Source organism: Hippopotamus amphibius, chromosome 15 (genome assembly GCF_030028045.1).
Source record: "Hippopotamus amphibius kiboko isolate mHipAmp2 chromosome 15, mHipAmp2.hap2, whole genome shotgun sequence".
Lineage (NCBI taxonomy): Eukaryota > Metazoa > Chordata > Mammalia > Artiodactyla > Hippopotamidae > Hippopotamus > Hippopotamus amphibius.
Genome location: NC_080200.1, coordinates 4,917,627 through 4,936,167, shown reverse-complemented (window position 1 = coordinate 4,936,167; position 18,541 = coordinate 4,917,627). Strand labels below are relative to the sequence as shown.

General features: G+C 57.4%; 2 protein-coding genes and 1 non-coding gene across 3 annotated transcripts; 2 read left to right on the top strand and 1 right to left on the bottom strand.

Moving 5' to 3' along the window:
• Positions 1-2,746: 2,746 nt before the first annotated feature.
• On the top strand, positions 2,747-2,820 carry TRNAQ-UUG (transfer RNA glutamine (anticodon UUG)). Its single transcript has one exon. It is a non-coding gene; the product is annotated as a tRNA-Gln (tRNA).
• Positions 2,821-4,371: 1,551 nt separating this feature from the next.
• Positions 4,372-13,691, top strand: DENND1C (DENN domain containing 1C). The gene is made up of 23 exons (XM_057709963.1): positions 4,372-4,489; positions 5,402-5,466; positions 5,557-5,600; positions 5,742-5,791; positions 6,499-6,618; positions 6,701-6,770; positions 6,956-7,036; positions 7,129-7,194; positions 7,283-7,336; positions 7,457-7,567; positions 8,389-8,489; positions 8,594-8,639; positions 8,770-8,871; positions 8,960-9,085; positions 9,940-10,044; positions 10,857-10,947; positions 11,042-11,082; positions 11,292-11,363; positions 12,130-12,174; positions 12,244-12,351; positions 12,549-12,616; positions 12,757-12,964; positions 13,068-13,691. Exons 1-23 carry the CDS (start codon positions 4,473-4,475, stop codon positions 13,689-13,691), a joined length of 2,415 nt encoding a protein of 804 aa, XP_057565946.1. The 5' UTR covers positions 4,372-4,472.
• Positions 11,719-16,706, bottom strand: CRB3 (crumbs cell polarity complex component 3). Its single transcript, XM_057709962.1, has 5 exons — positions 16,578-16,706; positions 16,173-16,355; positions 15,343-15,425; positions 14,590-14,733; positions 11,719-14,253 (listed from the first exon to the last, which is right to left on the bottom strand). The coding sequence occupies exons 2-5, from the start codon at positions 16,252-16,254 to the stop codon at positions 14,182-14,184; spliced, it is 381 nt and encodes a 126-aa protein (XP_057565945.1). The 5' UTR covers positions 16,255-16,355; positions 16,578-16,706; the 3' UTR covers positions 11,719-14,181.
• Positions 16,707-18,541: the final 1,835 nt, after the last annotated feature.

Genomic DNA, 18,541 nt, shown 5'->3' with positions numbered 1-18,541 from the left:
GGAAATGTAGTCTTCACACCGCCCTCCCCCCCCCCCCCCCACCCCCCCAGCTTCTGGTACAGAGAAAGGACAACTAGGAGGAAGAGAGAGGGAGGAGGGAGGCTGAGAGCCAATCAACTTCTCCCACCACAGTCTTCGCTGGACCACCAGCCCCAGACGGGGCCCCAGCCCCCTCCAGGGGTCCCACCGCAGCGAGGAGGAAGCAGAAGCGTGGGAAAGGCAGCCTGCAGCCACCCCCATCTCAGCCAGCTCAGCACAGCACTGGGCAGTGCAGCAGAAAGATGAAAAACTAGGCAGTAAGCTTGGCTGTCTCTTTTTCTTTTTTTTTTTTTTTTTTTTGATGTTAAGCTTCACTTTTTTTCCCCCAAATATTTATTTATTTGGTTGCGCTGGGTCTTAGTTGCGGCGTGCATGTGGGATCTAGTTCCCTGACCAGGGATAGAACCTAGGCCCCCTGCATTGGGAGCACGGAGTCTTACCCACTGCACCTCCAGAGAAGTTCCAGCTTGGCTGTCTTTATTATCCCAAATCTAATATGGCTGCAGAAGAATTCCCTATTCTGCCCCCCAAAATCCCCTTCCCCTAGAAGTGGCACCACCCGTTTGCTCAAACCCCACACCTAGAAGTCAGGCTTGAGTCATTGTTTTCTAGACCCAACACATTCTTCCTGTCTTTTGCTGAATCTGATAATGAGCAGGGTTCATGGTCTTCCCAAATCAATAGAAATTGACTAGAAGCCAGACAAGAAATTCAGGCAAGGCTTTATTGGGGCCCCTGCTGCACCGGGGGCGGGGCCCGGCAAGAACAGACAACAGTTTCCCTTGCTTGCTTGCTTGTTGAGGGTGGTCGAGCTTGTTCCTTATATGGGGTGAGGGTAGGGGTGTATCCAGGGGTCAGGCAGGAGGGGTGGCTCAGGTGGCTCGCCCCCCTCTCTGGTGGTGTTGAGTGCAGGGGGCGTGCACAGTACCCAGCTTTTGCTTCCAACAGCCTGATTTTGCTCCAGGCTCTTTAAAAGTGGCAGTTGGGTTTTTTGGTCTCTTTGCATCTTTGAGGTCCAGAATTTGCCCCAACTGGCATGCATGCAGTAATTTTTAGTCCCATACGATGTCTTTGTATTTTGTTGCTCCAGGAGAGGTATGTCCAGGTGCAAGCACTGCAGCACTGCAGCAAAGGGTCCCAGGTCGAGTTGTCTCTGTCTCTAAAATGTATCCTGAATTCGACCTCTCCTCTCCAGCCTTCTTTACTCTGGTCTAAGCCACCATTGCTGCTCACCCAGGCAATGCCCTCTCATCACTTCCCTGGGCTCCCTGCTGCCACCCCTGCCCCCTGCAGTGTGCAATGTCCTCCTCCCACCGCAGCCAGAGAGGAGCCTTTATATGCAAATCACAACCTTCCCTCCCACAACTCCCATCTTACTCAGACTGAAACCCAAACTTCTCACCTTGGTCTCCACTGGCTGATGACAACATCATCCCCCTCCCCCTCCCTCCCTAAACTGAAACTGCAGTGGCCTTTATGTGCTCAGATCATATTAAGCTCAATTCAACCTCGGGGCCTTTGCACATGCCATTCCTGCTCCTTCTTTCCCCAGAGGTGCACATGGCTGGCAACTTCTTGTCCACAGGTTTCAGTTCAAAGGACACCTCCTCAAAGCAGCCTCCCCTGGCAACTCTAAATTATACCCAGTTCCCTGGTAGCTCCTATTGCTAACTCAAAATTATCTTGTCTCTTTGTAAACTTGTTTCTTTAGTCTGTCCCCTTCCCTCCCCACAGGGATGTAAGCTTTAAGGAACCTTGTCTACCTTGGTCATCACATGCGTAGAACAGCTTAAGGCCACACAGACTCAGTAATTATTCGCTGAATGAACGAGCAAGTGAATCAATGAGACCCCATAACGCATGGTGAGGTGTATTGTTTTCCTCCCTTTTTAAAAAAATAAAGATGTATGAAGTTTATTTATTTATTTATTTATTGGCCGCATGGCACGGCATTTGGGAACCCCGTTCCGTGACCAAGGATTGAACCTGTGCCCTCAGCAGTGAAAGCAAAGAGTCCTAACCACTGGACAGCCAGGGAAGTCCCTGTTTCCATCTGTGAGACACACACCATACTTACTTATATTACAGATACAGAAACAGGGGGACTCCCCGGGTTGTCCAGTGGTTAAGACTCCCATGCTTCCGCTGCAGGGGATGCGGGTTCCATCCCTGGTCAGGGAACTAAGATACCTCATGCATGCCATGCAATGCAGCCAAAAAAAAAAAAAAAATGCAGAAACAGGGTCAGAGAGGGTCCCACTTTCACTCAGGGATGTGAACTCTTCTTTTATCCCCACCCCATGGGTTTACCATTGGATGGAATTGGAGTGAATTTCAGAAAGGAAGAAGGATTGGGGATATCTCTGCAAATGCTATGCCTGTCTTAGTCCGTTCAGGCTACTAACAGAATACCACAGACTGGGTGGCTTATAAACAACAGACATTTATTTCTCACAGTTCTGGAAGCTGGATGTCCAAGATCAACTCCCCGGAAGATTTAGAGTCTGGTTAAGAGCCTACTTCTAGGTTCATAGCTGTCTTCTTGCTGTGTCCTCACATGGTGGAAGGACTGAGGGAATCTCTCTGACATCTCCTTTATGAGGACGCTAATCCCATTCATGACCTTCACCCTATGATGTAGTGATCTTCCAAAGACCCCCACCTGCTAATACAATCACCTTGGGGGTGAAGATTTAGCATCAGGAGTTCCCTTGGTGGTCCAACAGTTAGGACTCTGCACTTTGACTGCCGTGGCCCCAGGTTCAATCCCTGGTCAGGGAACTAAGATCCCACAAGCTGCACAGTGTGACCAAAAAAAAAAAAAAAAAAAGATTTAGCATGTAAATTCAGGGCAGAAGGGACACAAACCTTCACTCTATAGCCAAGCCCAAGAGTGTGAGGGGGGGTAAGGGCTGCCCTAGGTTCTCTGCACCCCTGATCCTCAGCCCTGGCTGGGCTCCAGCTCCCCTTGGAGAGAGGGAAAGGGGGGCACCAAGCTGTGTTCAGCCTCATCCACCTATGTCTTGGCTAGAGGGTTTGGAAGCGTGTGTGTGTGTATGTGTGTTCATCTGCTGGTGCACCTACTCACCTCCCCCTCCTCAGCGTGGAAATACCCTTGCCTCCACAGTCATGTGGACATGCATAGAATGAAAATCCCCAGTCATCCACATCCTCACTCAGCCTGATGAACTAGACACAAATTCCACAGGCACATAGACACCGCATTCACCCCCGGATACCCCGGGACACGGAAAACCACATGTGGACTCAGACAAACACACACCTACATCCACACAGACATTCTCAATATCTTGCAGGAGGCCCCAAGGAATCTTGCAGACTCCACTGGGTTTTGACTCTCGGAGTCTGTCTGTGGGATTTTGTGTGTATGTGCGTGACCATGAGAACCTGTGTTGTGTCCCACCTTTGTGCCTGCGAGTGTGTCTAGGTATCTTTGTCTTTCAATGTGACATCTGTCCGCCTGGGTGTCTGTCTGTTTCTGAGTCTGCAACAGTGCTTGGGTGTGCCTGGCTGTGTGTCTCTCTCTGTGTTGTGACTATGTCTGGCTATGACTTTGACTTGTGGCTGGGCCCTCACTGTGTCTGTCTGTTTGTTACTGCTCTACACCTGTGCTCTGTGCATCTCTGTCTCTTGTCTGGGTCTGCTTCTCTGCTATTCTGTTTGCATTGATGGCTGTGGTCTCTGCATGTGTGTCTGTTGTCTCCGCCTGGAACTGTTTGCTGGCTGTGCCTGTGTGTTCTCTCCCTGCACCTATCATCTGGATGGACAAGGACTTCTTCACGTGTATGCTGTCCCTCTGTACTTGTTGGGTTTTGCTTGTGACTGTGCCTGTATAACTTAGTATCTCTCCATGTCTGTCTGCTGTCTGTGACTGCTCTGGCTTGTTTGTGTTGGTCACTCCTGGCCATGTGTGTGTTGTCTGTTTGTCTGTGCCTATGTTCTCCCTGCTGTCTGTCCACCTTTCTGGAGCCCCTGTGTCCACTCCCCAGCCTGACTCCCTCTGGTGGTCCTCTGGGGAATGGCCAGTGCAGATGGATAAAAGGAAAAAGAGTTGAGGGATGAGGAAGCATTTTAGGCAAACAGTGAGTGCTTGGCTGCCACAGAGAAGGGAAGGCTTGGGTGTGATGGCAGAGACCAGACATGATCCACCCTGGCAGGATGGGGTGAGTGGGGGTCTGGCCTCTGAGCCTGCACACCTATTGCCCACCCATCCTGCGGAAGGCTAGAAGGCAGGACGCCTGGGTCTCTCACAGTGGGTGGGGGCAGGGGCCTTCCTCCGGGGACGTCACCCGTTAAACTTCCTCTCTCAGCCACACAGGAAGCTGAGCCGGCTCAGGGCCCAGCCCTGAGAAAGCACAGGCCCCCAGGACCCCTGGGGAAAGGGCCCCCGCCGGGCCAGCCCTTCAGGGACCATGGGATCCACAGCCGAGTAAGAGCTGCCCCCTCTCCCATCCTCTGGACCAAGATTCCCAGACCAGGCCTGGCCTGGGGCCAAGGGGAGTGAGGCTGGGGCAGGCCGGGGAGGGACTGTGAGCCGCAGGGGCAGGTGGCTGGAATCAGGGCAGGACTCTCAGCTGGCCTACAGCATCAACTCTGCTCTCAGGCACACTTGGGCCACTCTGGGACCTTCCCATCTCTCTCTCTTTCTCTCTTTCTCCCCCCAGCTCTGTATGATTAAGTGTGTAACTCTGAGCGTGTGCCTTTTGATAGATCTCAGTGATGGGGCGCCTGGCTTCCGGGTTCAGCAGAGGGGGAGGGGGCTCTGTGTGTCCATGTGCATGAGTGAGTGATTGTGTGGGACTCGTGTCAGTGAGAGGATGAAGGTCAGCATGAGGGGGTCTCCATCTCAGGGACAGTGCGTCTGCACTCACTCCCCGTCCTCTTCCTTTGTCTCTCTCCCTGAGCCCAAGTCCCGGCATCCTCTGTGCAGGGTGGGGGGGGGGGGGGGGGGCGGAGGGCAGGCAGACGAGGAAGGCAGAGATTGCAGGGTTCCCAGAAGGACCAGGGCACGCTACCCTCTTTCCTCTGATAAGAAATCTGGGGTCAGTCCCCAGGGACCCATGAAGTCACGCACACAGAGACACAAGGGCAGGGCCTAGCACACGTACCCAGCAACCCACAGAGCCTCGCAAGAAAACGGGGATGTTATTCCCCTCACACCGGCTCAGCCACACATACACACTGTTGTACATGACACATGCCCTGGGCGGTCTCATCCTTTCAGGCAGACATGGAATAGAATTGCAAACACACACATACACACACACACAGTCATACGCAGGGGCAGACACACACAGAGAACCAAATCCCTGGACCCACTAAATCCTTTCCTATCTCACAGGAGGGGTCCCCCTGTCCTGTTTGATTGGTTCTTCGAAGCAGCCTACCCTGCCTCCCTGCAGGAGGGTGAGTCAGGGACATTGGTGGGGGGTGGGGGGAGGGGGAGGGGGAGGGTGGGCCTGGTACCCTGAACTTCAGAGTCCACTCTCCATGCAGATCCCCCCATCCTGCGGCAGTTTCCCCCAGACTTCAGGGACCAGGTATGCAGCCTGGCTCCTTGCTCCCCAGGGGCCAGGGCCTGTCCCCCTGGGGGAGGGGACCCTATATCTCAGACCACTGGGAGCTTAGGGGTGGGGCCTAACCTGAGTGGCCAAGCAGCATGTGCTTCTCTCCATCCCCAGGAGGCTATGCAGATGGTGCCTAAATTCTGCTTCCCTTTTGATGTGGAAAGGTATGGAAGGAAGCAAACACCCAAGGGTCCAGGGACCCAGACATCTCATGGACCCCCAGGATTCAAACACCCAGAGACTCAGACAACAGTGACCATATACCCAGGGCCCCTGAGATTCAGACCCAGGGACTCAGACACCCAGACACCCTGGGACCCTGACAAATAGTGACCTATACACAAAGGGACTCATTTACCCAGGGCCTCAGGAACCCAGGGGCTCAGGGGCTCAGGGACCCAGGTCCTCAGGAACCCAGGTGCTCAGGGACCCAGAGGCTCAGGGACCCAGGGCCTCAGGGATCCAGGGCTCAGGGACCCAGAGGCTCAGGGACCCAGGGGCTCAGGGACCCAAGGGCTCAGGGATCCAGGGGCTCAGAGATCAAGGGTCTCAGGGACCCAGGGCTTAGGGACCCAGGAACTCAGGGACCCAGGACCTCAGGGACCCAGGGGCTCAGGGACCCAGTTTGCTCAGGGATCCAGGGCCTCAGGGACCAAAGGGCCCAGGGATCCAGGGCCTCAGGGACCAAGGGGCTCAGGGACTCAGGGATCCAGGGCTTCAAAGAACCAGAGATGCTGACAGCTAGGGACCTGTACACAGAGAGCCCCAGACTGGTGGACTCAGTACTAGGAGTGATGTCAGAGGCATGAAGGGGAGGGGGTTCATGGGGGAGGAATGCCCAGGTCTCTCTGAGAGCCTTTCCTGCTCCCAGGGAACCCCCCAGCACCGCTGTACAGCATTTCACCTTTGCTCTTACGGACCTGACCGGCACCCGCAGATTTGGTTTTTGCCGCCTTCGTGCTGGTGCCCACAGCTGTCTCTGCATCCTCAGGTGTGGGAGATGTGGGCCTAGGGGCGGGGGCGGGATGGCCCTGTGCCTACAGGCACTGCATGGAAACTGTCTGCTCCTGCAGCCACCTGCCTTGGTTTGAGGTGTTCTACAAACTGCTGAACACAGTGGGGGACCTCCTGGCACAGGAACAAGTGAGACCAGCCCCCCTGTCATTCCCACAGGAGTCCCAGCCCCCACCCCTACAAAGCCCCCAGCCTGGTTCTGAACTTCCAGGCTTGACCCAGGTCCCTTGGCTCCTCCCAGACAACCCAGCCTGAGTCAAGACCCTCAGAGTCTTCAATCCCTGTTCTGGCTCAATCACCCCACCCCCACCCAGGTCTCTGAGGTCGACGAACTTCTTCTAAATCTGCTGCAGCAGCCCCTTTCCAGGACCCAGGACTCAGTGGGGCTGGAGCTGGTGAGTACCCCTCACCCCCGGGCGTCAGACCTCAGGTGGCTGGAGAGGCTGCACCCCGGCCCTAAGGACCACACTCTACACATCTCCCGCAGGGCAGCGGAGTGACGATCTCCAGTCCGCGAGGCATCCCACCCCCTGGCCCCGGGAAGAGCATACCGGTGAGCAGAGCTAGGGACCCTGGAAGATTGGGCACGCACTTGAGGCCAACTCCCTGACTGATCGGTCCCCCTGCCAATCCCCCACCAGCTCTCCTGCTTCGTGGCCCCCGATGCCGGCCGCCTGCCATCCATTCCTGAGAACGTGAGTGGAGACCTGAGAGGGGACCCTGGGGGAGGGAAGAGGTCCGGAAACCCGGAGCGGGTGTCCGATGCGGTCGTCCCTCGCTGTGGTCAGATCCAGCGTTCCTCTCTAATTCTTCAGAGGAACCTAACAGAGCTGGTGGTGGCGGTGACCGACGAGAACATCGTGGGGCTGTTTGCCGCGCTCCTGGCCGAGCGAAGGGTCCTGCTCACCTCCAGCAAACTGAGCACCGTGAGGCGGGGCCGCAGGGCCGGGGAGGGGCCGAGGCCTTGCTTGGCCCCTGGGGACGGGACAATCGGGGCGGATTCCTAGCTCTAACCCCACTGGGCAAAGTCCTGGCTCTGCGCCTTTGAAGGTCAGGGTTGAACTGAATCCTGGCTCCACCTTTACGCGGGAAATCGGAGGGGACTGCGCTGTACCTCCCCCCAGTTTAGGAGCGCTGAGTCGCGGCTCCACCCTCTCTGGGCCAGAACAAGACTGGCTCCGCCCCTGTGGAGGGTGAGATCAGAGAGGGCTAAATTCTAGCTCCGCCCCAAGGGGGAAGGACGGGGTAGGGGTGGAGTCAGCATTCAGCCTCCACCCTTAGGGGTGGGACTTAGGGGGGAGGGGGACTGAATTCTAGCTCCGCCTTTTTAGGGGTGGGGTCAGTGGGGCTGAGCCGTTACTCCACCCCTAGAGGCGGGACCAGAGCGGGCTCCACCCTAGCTCTGCTTCTTTCAGGGTGGGGTCAGTGGGCTGGGTCGCTGTCCTACCCCAAAGGAGAGAGATACCGGAGGGTTGAATATTAGCTTCGCCCCCTCGAGAGAGGGGCTAGCACGTGCTGAGTCCTGGCACCATCAGTTCCAAGCACTGTAATTTGCGGAATTCTTTGCCCTCCACATGAAAGGGGTTTGAGTTTTCACCTCTTACCCACTAGCGTGTGGGGAAGGGAGGTGGAGGGAGACAGGAGACTGGGGACATGGGAAATGAAGCCGGGAGAGCTACCGTCTCAGAGAGGGTCCTTGAAGCTGGGGGTCCAGGCTCTAACTCCACGGTCCCCTCCCCGTCCTCAGCTGACATCGTGCGTCCACGCGTCCTGCGCTCTTCTGTACCCCATGCACTGGGAGCACGTACTGATCCCCACGCTGCCGCCGCATCTGCTGGACTACTGCTGGTGAGGGGCAGGGGCTGGAGAGGGGCAGGGCTTGGGGAAGAGGCTTAGGGTGCTGAGGACCCGGGGACGGCGCCTGCATGACCGACCCCCTCGGTCGTCCGCAGCGCGCCCATGCCCTACCTCATCGGAGTGCACGCCAGTCTCGCAGAGGTAGGTGGGGGCGGACGTGGATGGCAGGGGTGGACGGAGTGCCCCACCCCCTTCTTCCCCAAGTACCCTCCCCCAGTCGGGGATCCTCGGGCTCTGAGTGGCCTTCCCCCACTCCGACTCCCCAACGCAGAGAGTGCAGGAGAAAGCCCTGGAGGACGTCGTGATGATGAATGTGGACTCCAATACCTTGGAGACGCCCTTTGACGACGTTCAGACCCTGCCCCCAGATGTGGTCAGTGACTCCCCCTTCCACCCGCTTGCCGCATCCGGGAGGCGAGGCTCCGCACCCGCCTACTCAGCGCTGCCCCCTTGTCCTCCAGGTGTCTCTGCTGAGGCTGCGGCTAAGGAAGGTCGCGCTGGCCCCCGGGGAAGGGGTGTCCCGTCTCTTCCTCAAAGCCCAGGCCCTGCTCTTCGGGGGGTACCGCGATGCGCTCGTCTGCTGCCCGGTGAGCAGGGGGGACGAGGAGGGAGAGGTCCCGCGGGTCCCTGAAGGATGCAGAATAATAATGCCTAACTATTACAGAGTGCTTACTCTGTGCCTCCGATTGCTCATCTGTAAAATGCGATTCCAACAGTACCCGCCCAAAAGGGTCGTGTGAGTCAGTGAATGGGTACAAGTGAAATGCTCCTATAGTGCCTGGCACATCGCAATGGATAAACGCCAGGTTTTACCGTGGCTGTTATTATTTCACTTAATGCTCACAACAGTATGAAATGGATACTATTAAGGTCCTATTTTACATATGAGAAAATTAGGGCTCGGAGAAGCCCCACGGCTGCGTGTTGAAGCCAGGACTTTGATCTGCTGACTTTCAACCCTAACAGCCCCTCCTCCCCACGTTTTCACAACCGTTCTATCATTTGGGAATCCGACGTTGCTTTCGATTCTGCGCTTGAACACGCCAGAAGCTGTCCATGTCTCCCCCTCCTCTGTCTCCACCCTGGCCTGGTCCCTGTTGTTGTTTGCCTAGATCAGCGGGCTCACCAGTCACCATGAGTCCCCTCTCGCGGGTTCCCACCCTCCGTGCTCCATAGTCTGACCTCCCCGCAGCCGCCAGAGGTCACCTGGGAGCATCTGAGTCAGGTCCCTTCCTCCTCTGCCCACCGCCTTTTCAGGGCTCCCACCTCTCCCAGGGTGAAATCCCAAGTCCTCCCTGCAACCCAGGAGGCCCTGCACGAGATCAGGCACACCGAGACGCTCCATCGGCGTTTGCTACATAGATGTATCGTATAATAGGGGAGGCAGAATAAGGGAACCAGGAGAGCCTCGGGGAGCTTAGAATCCGAGTCCTTCTTCCAGGGCCAGCCTGTAACCTTCAATGAAGAAGCCTTCCTGGCCCAGAAACCCGGAGCGCCGCTGCAGGCCTTCCACCGGCGGGCTGTGCACCTGCAGCTGTTCAAACAGGTGCGCCAGAGTCGGGAGGGCGGGGCTGGGGCCGGAGGGGCGGGGTTAGGGGGCGCAGGCCCTAGGATCCCGGAGGGCGGAGCCGGGGCTGGAGGGGCGGATGCCTCTGTCCAATGGGCGGGGCGGGAGCTGGCCAGGCCAGATTCCCCACTCCAGAGTCCCCACTCCAGAGTCCCCGGGTGGGAGAGACAGGACTGAACTCTTGAGTCCCTAAAGATGGGAGCCCCTGACCTGAGTTCCCAGGGATAAGATCTACCTCTAGGTCCCTGAGGAGATTGGGATGGAGCGAAATTATTGAGTCCCTAAAGCAGGAGCCTCCTGGGTCGAAGGTGGAGGTCCACGTCAGATTCCCTTTGCGGGGAGAAGAGGCAGCCTGGACTCTTGGGTCCTAGTGGCGGCGGGGGGTGGGGCGCAGGTGGAACCGGACTCCTGGGTTCTTGGGAGAAAGTGGGATGGACTTCAGGGTCCTTCAGTACGGGCTGGCTTCCAGGGTCCCTGGAGGTGGGGTCGACTTTTTCCAGGGTCCCTGAAAGGAGGTGGGCCTGTCTGGAGCGGCAGAGCCCTACTTCTCCGACTCTGTGAGGGGCGGGGTCTGGTCCCTGAAGACAGATCCCTACTTGGCGTGGGGACGGGCGGGGAGAGGGTGGACCTCTGGCTTCCTGGGGTAGGCTCTAGACTCCTGAGACCTAAGGTGGGGTTTCTGGAGGGGCCAGGGATGGCTTCTACGTCTTGCGGGGGTTGCGAGCCGCTATTCCTTGCATTCAGATGTTTGGGGCAGCCTGATTTTCTGACCCTTTTCCCCAACCCCCAAGTTCATCGAAGGCCGACTGGAGAAGCTGAACACAGGAGAAGGCTTCTCAGACCTCTTCGAGCAGGAGATCACCTGTAGCGGGACCTCTTCAGGTGAGCTCAGCACCTGGCCCTGGAACCCCACCCCACCAGCGTCCCAGCCTGAACTTGCCCACCCTAACGGCACTTTCTTCTCTCCTCTCTCCAGGGACACTTCGCTCCTACCAGCTCTGGGCAGACAACCTAAAGGTAGTAATACCAAACACTTTCGTGCTTACTGTGGGATTAAATTAAACTCACAACCATCCCCACTTTATCTCATTTATAGATAGAGGTGAAGAAATCAAGATTCAGAGAGGGAGAGGGGCTTCTCCAGTAACACACAGCCTGGGTGGGCAGGTGGGGTCTGGGATAAGCCCACGTGCCCAAGCCTCTCTTCCTTGGCTTTCTCTCCCCAGAAAGGTGGTGGTGCCCTCCTGCATTCTGTCAAGGCCAAGACCCAACCAGCCGTCAGAAACATGTACCGATCGGTGAGGCTGGGCTGCACTAGCTACTTAAAGGGGTGACAAAGGCAGAGGACGTTTTGACCCCACGTTTACAGTGCGAACAACTTATCAGAACTGAACCCGCAGTTAAACCATTTACGTTTCCTACTTTTATTTTCCATTGACCTTGTGCATTCATTTTTGTCAGATCACATCTTTCCTATTTAAAAATGATAATCAAGTTTCTTTGGCAAACATTTTTTTTTTTTTTTTTTTTTTTTTTGTGGCACACGGGCTTAGTTGCTCCGTGGCATGTGGAATCTTCCCAGGGCAGGGCTCGAACCCGTGTCCCCTGCATTGGCAGGCGGATTCTTTACCACTGCGCCACCTAGGAAGTCCCTGGCAAACATTTTTAATCCTTCTGAGACACTACAATCCCAGTGTCTGCCCTTGTCGTTTGTTTTTCTCCCAAGCCCAAAAGTTTCCTGGGACCGACTTCCGCAGCTCAGAATTGTCTGCTGGATTTCATTCTTTGCTTGGCTTTTGAATACTGACGCATTTTTACGATGTTCTGGTTTTGCCACCCTCCATTTCATCTGGGGGTTATCTCCTCCAGGAATATCCTTTCGTATTCATCAAAGGGGCAAGTTTGTATTGACTTCTTAGGTGGCACAGGGGGAATCTGAATACATTTTGAGACACACATGAGCAGATGGCAAGATGAAACTGTCCTCAGGGATGGAGGGTCAAGTTCTCAAATGCCCAGGGTCAAATCACTTTCAGGTCTAATTCTCTTCTGGCTCCTCCACAGGCAAAGAGCGGCTTGAAGGGTGTGCAGAGCCTTCTGATGTACAAGGTAAAGCCAGTAGCCAATGTCACAGGGAAGTGGGGGGAGGGGCTCCTGGCTCACCCACCCTCTTCCTAGGATGGGGACTCTGGCCTTCAGAGGGGGGGCTCCCTGAGGGCCCCCTCCCTCACCAGCCGCTCAGATCGCCTGCAGCAGCGTCTGCCTATCACCCGGCACTTTGGACAGGTAAGAAGCCCCCCACCCCCAGCCCCCAGCGCCAGTCACACACCTGGGATTATCACCAAGCCCTCCTCTCATCCCGTCTCCAGCCAGACATCGCCACTACCCCCAACATGGAGTGCCCACTTCACCTTTCACACAACCCTCTGATTCTGTAGCTCCTGAGACCCGGCCCCCCCAGCACCCAAATCTGTCCTTTGCAGAACCGGCCCCTTCGCCCCAGCAGGAGATTCCGGCTGGAAGAGAGACCTTCTGAGTCCCTGGGGGAGGGGTAAGACGCCAAGGCAGGGGGGGAGGGGGCAGTGTTGAAAGTGGGGGGCCAGGACTGATGGGGAAGTGGGCCCCCAAATTCCAGACCCTTCAGAGCAGCCGGTCTGGGGCAGATATCTGAGGCTTCCCGTCCTCACCCAGGACACCCTCTCTGAGCCCTGAGGATGCCCAGGAAACATGGGCAGAGGAAGCTCTGGACGGCAGCTTCCTGGGGTCCGGAGAAGAACTGGATTTACTGAGCGAGATTCTGGATACCCTGAGCACGAGAGCCACGCGGACCAGCAGCCTGCGACCCAGCCAGAGTTTGGACTGCTGCCACAGAGGGGACCTGGACAGCTGCCTTAGCCTGGTGAGAGCCTCCCCCCCAACTCTTCCCCATTTGCCCATGCAACCTGCCAGCGCCTCCTTCATCTAAAGCCCAGCAACCTGCCCATCTCCCCATCCCCACCCAGCCTGACATACCAGGAAGATCAAGATGGCAAGAAGATGATGAGAAACCAACAGAGCCCCAGCCCCTGTCCCTGCCTGTCAGCCTGCCGCCTCTGCACACCCCCCAGCCTTTGGGTGCCACGAGCTGCCCGGAGCACCCCACTTCCCAGCTGCCCTCGGAGGGCAGCCCAGAAATCATTTCTGCATGCCAGTCTTCGACAGCTTCTGCAGACCCAAGCAGCAAAGGGGAGCCCAGTTCCTCTCTCACAGAGCTCCAGCCTCTATGCCTCTCCCCTCCCCATGAGGCAACAGAGGATCCCACAGCCCAGGAGAGCCCCGGCTCCCAGCTCTCCACGGCACCCACCCAGCCCAGCCCTCCAGAAAGCCCTCAGCTTCTGACCGCCACAAAATCCAACTCGGATATTACCTGGACATCCCAAGCCCTTGATTATCCCTCAGATCCCGGTTCCTCAGAGAACCCCGAAACCCAGCCTTCGGAGGTCCTGCTCGCAGAATGTGCACACCTCCAGCCCGCCGAGGAGCTGGGAGCCCCCAGGCCCCCTGATCCTCCTGCTACCAACTGGCAGGAGCCCCAGGCCAGGAGCCGGCCCAGTGTCGCTGAGCTTAAAAAGTGTTTTGAAGGTTAAGGATCAGGAGTCTAGAGAGGACTCTGGCCCCTCAATAAACCCACAAGAGCCCAGAGCTGGTTTTTTTCCTGGTGGGTTTATCTGGCAGCCCTCTTTCTGCTCAGAAACCCACCCCACTCCCCACCTTCCCTCCTGAGGCAGCCTCCTCCAGCTGGCTCTCAGGTACAGCTAAAAGCCCCTCCCTTCCAGGAAGCCCTCCCAGCCCCTAGGATCCTACAATTCATCTCTCAACAGCCTATGTGTCTCCTCCATCTAGGCTAATCCTGGCCCCCACCAGCCCACAGAGAGATTTTATTATATCGCACTATCCATCATATAGATACATATAAAGTGAGCAGCCTCAGTCCCCCTTGCCTTCAAGGGGAGAGTCTTTGAAGCACCTTCTTCCCTTCTATTCTTAAGCGCTGGGTGGGTTTGATTGCCCAGAGAGAGCTCTGCCTTCCCCCAAGGTCACACAGCCAGGAAGGGTGATGGGTAGAGGAAGGGAAAACTAGATGGGCAGGCAGCCCCGCACCGTCTCCTTGGAGTCCTGGGGAGCCCGGGCCTCGGCTGCATGGGAGAACTGAAAGGAAAGGAGAGGGGGGGTGTCGGGCCTATGTGGCAGGGGGACAGATGGCTGATGGTGCAGCAAGCAGGGAGGTGGGTCCCCAGCCCCAGCACCCCAACTGCAGGCAGAGTCAAGCAGAAGTGGCATGCTTCGCAGAGCCCGCCCGGCAGATGCCCTGCGGCCCCCTAAGTCCTCCGGAACCATCAGAGGCTGGTGTCTCGGCTGCTGTGTGCGAGTGAGCGCCGGGCAGTCCTGGACAGTGGTGGCGGCTGCAGCCAGCCCCAGCATTCAGATGAGCCGCTCCTCAGGCGGCAGCTTGAGGTTGGGGGGCGGTGGAGCTCGGGCACCCACCTGCTCCTCACTGCTGGGCCGGTAGGTGCCCTCCGTCTGACGCTTCTCCCGAAGCTTCCGCACCAGCAGTGCCAGGCCCACGGCCAGGAGCAGGGCAGCCAGGAGAGAGAAGACCACGATGATGGCAGTGGTGGCCTCCTGGGACTGTGGGCAGGGGACAGGTGTGACCCACCTGAACTTTGGCATCCCATCCACCCCGCCTGAGAAGCATCTGGGGATGCTAATCCCCTCCCCGACACCTGCCACTTTTAGTGACTGGGTTCCTCCACCCAGGGTTCCTGATCCCCATCTATCACATCTAGGGCTCCCAGGCTCCTCCACCTGCCATGTCTGGGGTCCTCCTCCCAAGCTCCTGCCACATCTTGGCTCCTAGCTCCCTCCTCCCCCTGCCTGAGAGGCATACGGGGCTCCTGACCCTCTATACATGCTGGGCATGGTATTTGGTTGTTGTTTTTTTTAATCTTAGTTCCCCAGCCAGGGATTGAACCTGCGCACCCTGCATTGGAAGTGCGGAGTCTTAACCACTGGACCACCAGGGAAGTCCCACCAGGCATGGTATTCTTGCCCACCCCTTCCTGGGGTTCTTGGTCTCCCCATTTGCCATGTTATTATTCTGGTCTCTCCCACTTAGGGTTCTCCGATGCCCCCCCATCCGACCTGCCACCTCTGGGAATCTAGACCCTCCCACCTGCTACAGGAAGGACTCCCAAATAAAATCTCGGTCGTTTTCCTCCCACAGATACCCCAACTCACCAGGGCCCCATTGGAGCCAGGGCTGGGGCCAGAAGGCGCAGTGGTGCTGTTCCCACTTACAGGGGGGCCCGGTGTTGTAGAACCTGGGGCAGGGGGTGTAGAGAAGATAAATGAATCCCCATCTATTCCTTTCCATCTGGAAGCACCTGCATTTTCCTTGCGCATTTTCCCTCGTTAGAACTCTGCCCTTCTGAGTCTTTCAACCTGTGAGCGCCCTCCATGCAAGGGCTGGTCACACTGATTTTGCTCCAATGGGCATCCCCGACCCAGGGGAGCCCAGCAGTGAGTTATCAGCCAGCAGCGGTTTGCGCAGAGTTGGGGGCTATTATAATAGATGGTGTCTGGAAACCCAACCCCCCCCCCCCCCAACCTCTTGGGCCCTCCCTCTGCCTTTAAGGATCTGGGCGGATCCTGCAGTTCCCTGGAGTGTCTGACTCATACCTCCCCCCAAGCTCCTGAAACTGGAATAGAGGGCTTAAAGGCTCGGTCCCCACCATAGCAGGTCAGCCTGCTCAACCTGGGCTTGGATCCCCAAGCAGGCCTCCTCCCTCCCAGGCAGGTTTCCATTTCCCCCAAACTCCACAACCATATGAGACTCCGGCCCGCAGGCTTCTTACACCCACCGCTCACAATTCCGCCCAACTCAGGAATTCTCCTAAACCAACTCCAACCGTCCAAGGAAGGACACAGAAATTCTAACATCCCTGCCCCCAGTCCTCACCCTGTAGACTCCTCCTCCCAAGGCCGGCTCCTGGGTTCTTGACCTCTCAGTGTCCCAGGCACCCAGTGCTTCTAAGCCCGGACCCCCAGCGCCCCGGGCTGGTACCTACTTTGCCCCAAGACCCGGCCCCAGCGGGCCAGCAGCAGCGGCAGGCCGAGCGCCAGGAGCAGCCCCAGGCCGGGGCTCGCCATGGGCCGGGTGACGGGCTGGTGGCACCGGAGACGGGGCTGGTCGCGCGCGCCGCTCCTACCGCATCTCTGGCCGGGGGTACCTTCGACCCCGCACCTGGGTGCTGGAGAAGGAGAAAGGCCGGGGCGTGGGGGAGGGGGCCGGACTGGGGCGCAGGCCCCTGGGAGGGGCGACCCTCGCCGGCCACCCGGGAGTCCCGCCCCGCCCCCGCCGCCAGAGGTCAGAGATTAAAGATTAACTCGGAGCGGCGCGTTCCTGGGCTGGGGGAAGGGGAAGGGAAGGGGGGAGGCGGCGGCAGGCACAGCCGCGCGACCTGCCTCCCTACCTGGGCCGGGCGTCTTCCACCTCGTTCAGGGTCCCGATCCCGGTCCCTCGCTCGAACCCTCGGTGCGTCGGTCAGTGGCTCGATCGGACTCTTGCAGCTCCGCCCGCTCACGTGACCCGGAAAGTTTAGTCACTCACCTGGGAAGGGAGCGCACTTCCGGCTTGTGCACCTGAGCCTAGAAGCGGGGTGGGGCCAAGCGGGGGCGGGGCCGCGCCGCGGACGCACCTATAACGGGAACCCAATCCCATAATCCCGAAGAGGAAAAAGGAGTGGAAGCGTGCAGGTGTAAAAACGGCCGCTCACTGGCACTGCAGGTACATCTGTAGAATCGTCCAGGTGTGGAGACACACGGGGCAGGGAGACACCGATGTGTGAGGCACTCCTGTCTGGGGCAGACCGGGATGGGGAGCCTCTATTGAAAAAACACCTGTGTGGGACACACCTGCATGGGAGCAAACGTGTAAAGAAGACGTCTGCACGGATGTGTAAGAACGCCTATGGGAGACGCCTGCTTTGAATCACATCTCTTTGGAGTAGAGCTGAATGGAAGTCTACCTGTGTGGAAAACAGTATAGAACACACCTGCATGATAACAAACACCAGGCTGAGGCACTTTGGCGCGGGGTACATCTGCTTGGGGAACGCATCTGCCTGGCTCACCTATGAAATGAACAAGACTTGCAAGAGGAATTCCTGTGTGGAAAGGTATTGGAAACACCTGTAAGACACACCTGCAATTAAGTATACCTGTAGGGGACCCAGTTATATGGTAAGAGTCCCATATGGGTGAATAATTAAATGGAACACATGTACGGTGAGGGAGGCTGTATAACGCATTCCTGGGTGGAGGAACACCTGTTGAGAAACGTACCTGTGAGGTGAAGGAAACAGCTGCATAGAATTGAGCTCACATGAGAGGAAGACCTGAGCACACCTGCATGGGACACATTCCCCTTGAAGCACATCTGGGGGGCGTGGAGGGGGGGCTTGTATGTATTGATGTCCACCTGTCAAGGATGCATCTGTGGGAAAACACTTGTTTGGGACATCTCCGTGGGAAAATATCTGTATCCTCCATGTTGTAGCGCACCTGCAAGGGCCACCTGTGAATGAAAACGTCTGTGAGGGGACCCTCTATAAGAGGGTCGTTTGTCTGGGACACACCTGTTGGAGCACACCTGTCTAGGCAGAAGCTGAGTGGTACGCGCTCTCGCGGCTGTATCTTTGGGTAAAGGACGATGATAATAAGACGACCCCCTCCTGGGGACTCCAGAGTGAAGAGTGATGGTTAAAGTAAAATTAATCCCTTCTAGGGCATACAGCGATGTTGGGTAACGATCCCAGGTCTAGTTAAGTCTCTGTTTTGCCCCTTCCTGGGCATGTGCACTGAGGTGAGCGGCTTAACCTCCTGCTTCCTCATCTGTGAAGTGGGAAAGCCAGTCCCACCTACCTTACAGGGTTTTAGCGAGGACGACGCGAGAGGTGAGTAAAAGGCCGGGCTTGTGCAAAGCAATGAATCAACGATAGCTATTGTTACCATTCTTTCTGGGCGCCCCTCCCCCTAATGGTGTAGAGAAACTGCGCCCGAAACTAGTGGGAGGGACATTCGGCAGGTGCCGCGAGCGCCACAGGCTGGGGCCCCGCCTCCAGCTACGCGGTTCTTATCCCCAGCCGCGCCTGGGACTCTGAGATTTCACCCCTCTAGGCCAGTCCGGAGAAAGCAGTCTGCTCGGCTTCTGGGTCCGACCAAGGCCCCTTTAAGACTGCGGGGCAAGCGGGGGCCGCGGGGCCCAAGGCAGCCCTGGGTCAGTGGGGAGGCCCCGCCTAGGCGCGTGAGCGAGGCGGGACGGGCGGGCGCAGCTCCTGCGGCGCTGGCCAATAGAAACCTGACTTTGCAGCCGTGCCGCATGTTGATTTTCTGTTTCCTGGTCTGAGTGGAACGGAGAAAGGAGGCGCGCGGGCGG

Excerpts from the sequence above, each read along its gene's own strand:
- DENND1C (XM_057709963.1), top strand. Across the intron at positions 7,195-7,282 it reads GCCCCGGGAAGAGCATACCG|CTCTCCTGCTTCGTGGCCCC; the intron begins GTGAGCAGAGCT and ends ATCCCCCACCAG. Across the intron at positions 10,045-10,856 it reads ACCTGCAGCTGTTCAAACAG|TTCATCGAAGGCCGACTGGA; the intron begins GTGCGCCAGAGT and ends CCAACCCCCAAG.
- CRB3 (XM_057709962.1), bottom strand. The coding sequence starts at position 16,254 with ATGGCGAGCCCCGGCCTGGGGCTGCTCCTGGCGCTCGGCCTGCCGCTG. Across the intron at positions 14,734-15,342 it reads CTGGCTCCAATGGGGCCCTG|TCCCAGGAGGCCACCACTGC; the intron begins GTGAGTTGGGGT and ends CCCTGCCCACAG. Across the intron at positions 14,254-14,589 it reads GGCCCAGCAGTGAGGAGCAG|TTCTCCCATGCAGCCGAGGC; the intron begins GTGGGTGCCCGA and ends CTTTCCTTTCAG.